General features: G+C 36.0%; 1 protein-coding gene across 1 annotated transcript; it reads left to right on the forward strand.

Moving 5' to 3' along the window:
* The first annotated feature begins 1,454 nt into the window (after nt 1-1,454).
* Nucleotides 1,455-4,424, forward strand: LOC107460393 (protein DCL homolog, chloroplastic). The gene is made up of 3 exons (XM_016078750.3): nt 1,455-2,082; nt 2,776-2,890; nt 3,908-4,424. The coding sequence occupies exons 1-3, from the start codon at nt 1,733-1,735 to the stop codon at nt 4,091-4,093; spliced, it is 651 nt and encodes a 216-aa protein (XP_015934236.1). The 5' UTR covers nt 1,455-1,732; the 3' UTR covers nt 4,094-4,424.
* Nucleotides 4,425-4,645: the final 221 nt, after the last annotated feature.

Genomic DNA, 4,645 nt, shown 5'->3' on the forward strand with positions numbered 1-4,645 from the left:
TTTGCGATTTTGCTGTTTGTTCGAACCGTCTTTCTTCACGGTTCACGGTTCAACTGACCAGTCTGAACCGGTTTTCAAAACCTTGGTAATAAAGATGGCAACCATGGATTACTCTTAGTGAAATGAGATATAGTGCAAGCTCCAAAAAAATTAGGAGGATTGAGAGTTGAAGAGTGTTTTAAAAGACTGTTCTTTTATTCAAGTGGTGGTGGCGATTTTCATAAAAAGATTATCTATTATAAAAAAAATTGTATTTTTGCAATAGTTTAAATCCTAGTGTTTTATTTTTCAACAGACTTTATTTATATATGTCAGTTAAGGGGGGAGGGGGAGATAAAATGATCTAAAGATTTTCTTTTGGAGGTAGGAGATAGTAGATGTATCAAATTTTGGGAAGACAATTAATTAGCAGGTGGTGTGTTGAAAGATATTTTTTTAAGATTTTTTTCGATCTCAAATCAAACCAAATCTATTATAGAGATATGTAAATTTTAGAAACAGTTACAGTAAATATAAAATTTTGAATGAAAAGAATTATTCTAATAAAAATTAGAACTAGTTAACTAATTTCATAAAAATTTTTAGTCAGTCAAATTAACAAATAAAAGAGAATAGACTTATATAAAAATTTAATAAAATCAAGTGTTTATTCTATTAACTTTTTTGTGCAAGTAAAATTTCTCTCAAATGATATTACTAATTACAGTAATAATAATAATAAAATGATGTTGATAGCAAATAGTGGCATAATCAATTAGTACTGAAAAGATCCTATACTTGGGTAACGTAATTCACGTTATCACTATGCAATTGAAATATGATTATGGTTTAGTGGTATCGACTGGTAGGGTTTGCTTTCTTCAGGACAAAAATTTTGAAGTTCAAATTCTCAAGAAATAAAGTGAGAGAGAGAGAAAGGGCTGGTTGAACGCTAGGACCTCTCTTTTTTCTTTTTGAGAAATCCACATGACCCAGTCTGCTTTAAAATTGTTCGCTTTTGAAAAGAATACACCATCGGAATTACAAAAAAAATAGCCCAGCCCAATACTAGCCCAACCACATCAATGGGCCAAGGCACCTCCAACCTCCGTTGGCGTTGGGACGACACGGCTCGACTAAATTGAGGAAAATCGTACAAAACAGCTCCTGCTCTCTCATGCCAAATACCAGGGGCACGTGTCAATAAGTTGCGATCCACAGGTCCAATTTCTGTGTATCTACACAAATTGAGTTCATCTTATTTTAAACTAAATATAATATTAAAATATAATTTAATTCAATATATTTTATATTAAATATAATATAAAAATTTAATTTAGTCTCTCTTTCTATCTTTGTGTCTCAATTTCTAATTCTCAGACTTTCAATTTTTTAATCTTAATTTTCTTTTCAAACACAACTTTAGAATCGGAAGAAATTATATGTACGGTGGGCTGCCAAAGTTGTGAGCCCACGTATTACTGGGTCATATCCCGGTCTTTCGTATAAACAAGTGATCCAGTACATACCAATAAAAAAAATTGAGCGCAGGATGAGGGAGAGTCGTTAGTTTATCGGTTTATCCTGCTAGATTGGTCGTATAGTAGTTGCTCCTCTCACTGGGTGTGGTGGCAGAGAGAACTACGAGGATACAACTAAGAACTAACACCAACACCATGTTTGGCTTCACCAACTGAATCACAGTGTGAAGTTTGAACACGAGTTATCCACTCCATTCCTTTACTAAAAATAAATGGCTTATTCATCACTGTCATTATCCAAAACGGCACCGCGTGTTCCCCACCTCACAAACCCTATCTCCTCCCCCTTCTCCCACTTCCATTCCCCTTCCTTCTTTCTCTCTTTCCCATTCTACCCTCGCTTCTCCCCCCTCAGAGCAGCTGCAACTTCCGACGGCGACCACTTCCTCAGGAAGCCCCTCGTTCCCCAACCCAACACCAGCTATGGTTACGACCACGGCGATGATGACGATGATGAAGAAGAGGAGGAGGAGGAGGATAAATGCGTTGACTGGGAAGACCAGATTCTGGAGGACACCGTTCCTTTGGTTGGCTTTGTCAGGATGCTTCTCCATTCTGGACAGTATGTTCCTCTTTTCATTCTTCTTCTTTTAACATTTTCTAATTATGCCCTTTAAATTAGTTCCTAATAGTTATTATCTCTTATCTTCTCCCTGAAATATGATTTTAGAACCATGTATTGACAAATAATTAATATAGGAGACATGTTCGGAGTTGTTACTTGTCTCATGGGAGTGATGAGACATGCATGCATGGTTGAAATGTCCTCTCTTTGGTTATGTTCATTATAGCCCCAAACTGTTCTAGCTCTGTAACTTGTGTCGGTGTTGGCTTGCAGTCTGAGACTATTCTTTCTAGCTAATGCATCTTTAGTTCTCCGTTACTACCAATTTGCTTTAACAGTGTAAAAGATCTCTGACTGATACACTAGTATAAACTTCACCTCGATTTTCGAATTCTTGTAGATATTTGCTTTTGCTGAAAATGTGGTTAGGGCTGCATAAGGCTTCGCTTTACTTATGCTTAACAGCCTAAGTCATGAATGTTCGGTGAATCTCAAATTATTGTTATAGTTGTTTGGTTTGCCGTATCTGTACCTGTCTCCTTACTAGATACTACAATTCTATCTGGCTACTAATCAGTTTCTCAAAACGCATTTGATATTTGTGATGAAAATCAATTGGTAGTTATAATAATTGATTTACATATTCCCTTTCATTTATCTAGAAATCTAATTATGCCTTTCATGCCATAGATATGAAAGTGGAGATAGACTGAGTCCAGAGCATGAGAAAACCATTCTTGAGAAGCTGCTTCCCTTTCATCCAGAATATGAGAAAAAGATTGGAGTTGGAGTTGATTATATCACGGTAGCTCCTCCCTTCCCCTCGTCATCTCACAAACACACACACTGCTTGTGCATAACTTTTGTTGACAAAAAGACTATTTCCTAGAATTATCTATTGCCGAATCAAACAGTTAAAAAATATTTTATGTTCAGAAATCTATATGACCATGACATCAGTTGTTGCCTACTGCAAAGATTTTCCCTTTGTCAGTCTTAAGAGTTAATTGGCTCTGGAGGACGATCTGACCTGCTAATAATAGGATTGTCTCATTTGAAGTGCAGGGTGTGCTCTGATTAAAGTGCAACTCGTTGCTAATGATGGGGAAATCAAGAGAGTTAGTTTTTGTTAGTTCATGGAGTGTCTTCTGGCTGCTTTTATTATATGAATATCTAAGCCTCTGATTTGTTCATCAATGGTGATCCACTCCATCCCCACACTTAGCAGAATGCACCTTGCATTTTAGAGGTCCCTAATCCCTGCTAAGAGTTACCTTATTAGGTATTTCTTACGCTGCATGATTTCTAATAACTAAATCAGTATGGCATGCTGCCCAGTTTTGCAACTCATTGATTCTCTGCCCTCTGGTAAAAATAGCTTTTCTCAGTATTTTCATGATGAAGCAGTCTTTATTTTGCTCATTCTAGTAATTTGTTGGTCCAAATCAAACTAATTTGTTAGAGATTTTTATAGCATTAATCTGCATAATAAATGCATTTAGTAATGTTATATGGTACTAAAATCTTTTGCGACTAGCAAATACAGATTTTGGCCATGATGTTACTTTTTTGTGTTACTTGATTAGCTGCTGAAAGGATATGACCTGACCAGACCCCCATTTTCCCTTCTTTGGTTAAAGAAAGAAGAGTATAAATATTGGCTTCTGATCTCTAATCTTCGTACATTACATTCCAATGATAGGCTTTTTAATGATATAAGAAATTACTGAGATCACTGTCTCTTAAATCCTATCCAGTCTTAACACTTCGTTTCTTATCTTTATTCATTGGTAAAATTTTATCATTCCTTTTCCTGTGACAGATTGGATATCATCCCAATTTTGAGCGATCTAGATGTTTGTTCATAGCACGGAAAGATGGAGAGCTGGTTGACTTTTCATATTGGAAGTGCATAAAGGGTTTGATCAGAAAAAATTATCCATTATATGCAGACAGTTTCATTCTCAGACATTTCAGGAAGCGCAGCAGCCATCAGTTGCGAAGTTAGCACTGTCTTCTGTTTGTTGTACAATTTTATATCATAACTTGCTTCCTTGTTCCTCCTGAAGTCCCTATGGTTTTTCTTGTTCCCTCATTGCTGGTAGCATGCCATTTCAATGATCTGCTGGGAAGAAAACAAGTACCGGAATTCTGGAGTTCAGAAGACCGATTAGCATTTATTAGCTCCACAATATATTCCCATAATTTCTGGAACAATGACACCATTCTATTGGTGTCAATGGTCGTAGTGATTTACAAACACAAATGTATCATTGTAGATTATGTATATAGACCTTGCTAATGCAGAGAGAAGAATTCATCTCTGGAATATTTTGTTATTGGCAGTGTTGTAATTGGTTTCAAACTGGATCATGCTTCTTTTATCTGGTAAACAAACAGTTCAAAGGGAGGAGGGAGGTACTATATTCGATTAAAATCAAACAATGAATAAATTTCGATGAGTTTTTCTGGGTCTTACATTAGTACATTATACCACGCACACACCTTAGTAACAAATGTAACAAACCCCCGGTGTTTGACATTAAAAATGTAACAAACT

Source organism: Arachis duranensis, chromosome 8, assembly GCF_000817695.3.
Source record: "Arachis duranensis cultivar V14167 chromosome 8, aradu.V14167.gnm2.J7QH, whole genome shotgun sequence".
NCBI classification, from domain to species: Eukaryota; Viridiplantae; Streptophyta; class Magnoliopsida; order Fabales; family Fabaceae; genus Arachis; species Arachis duranensis.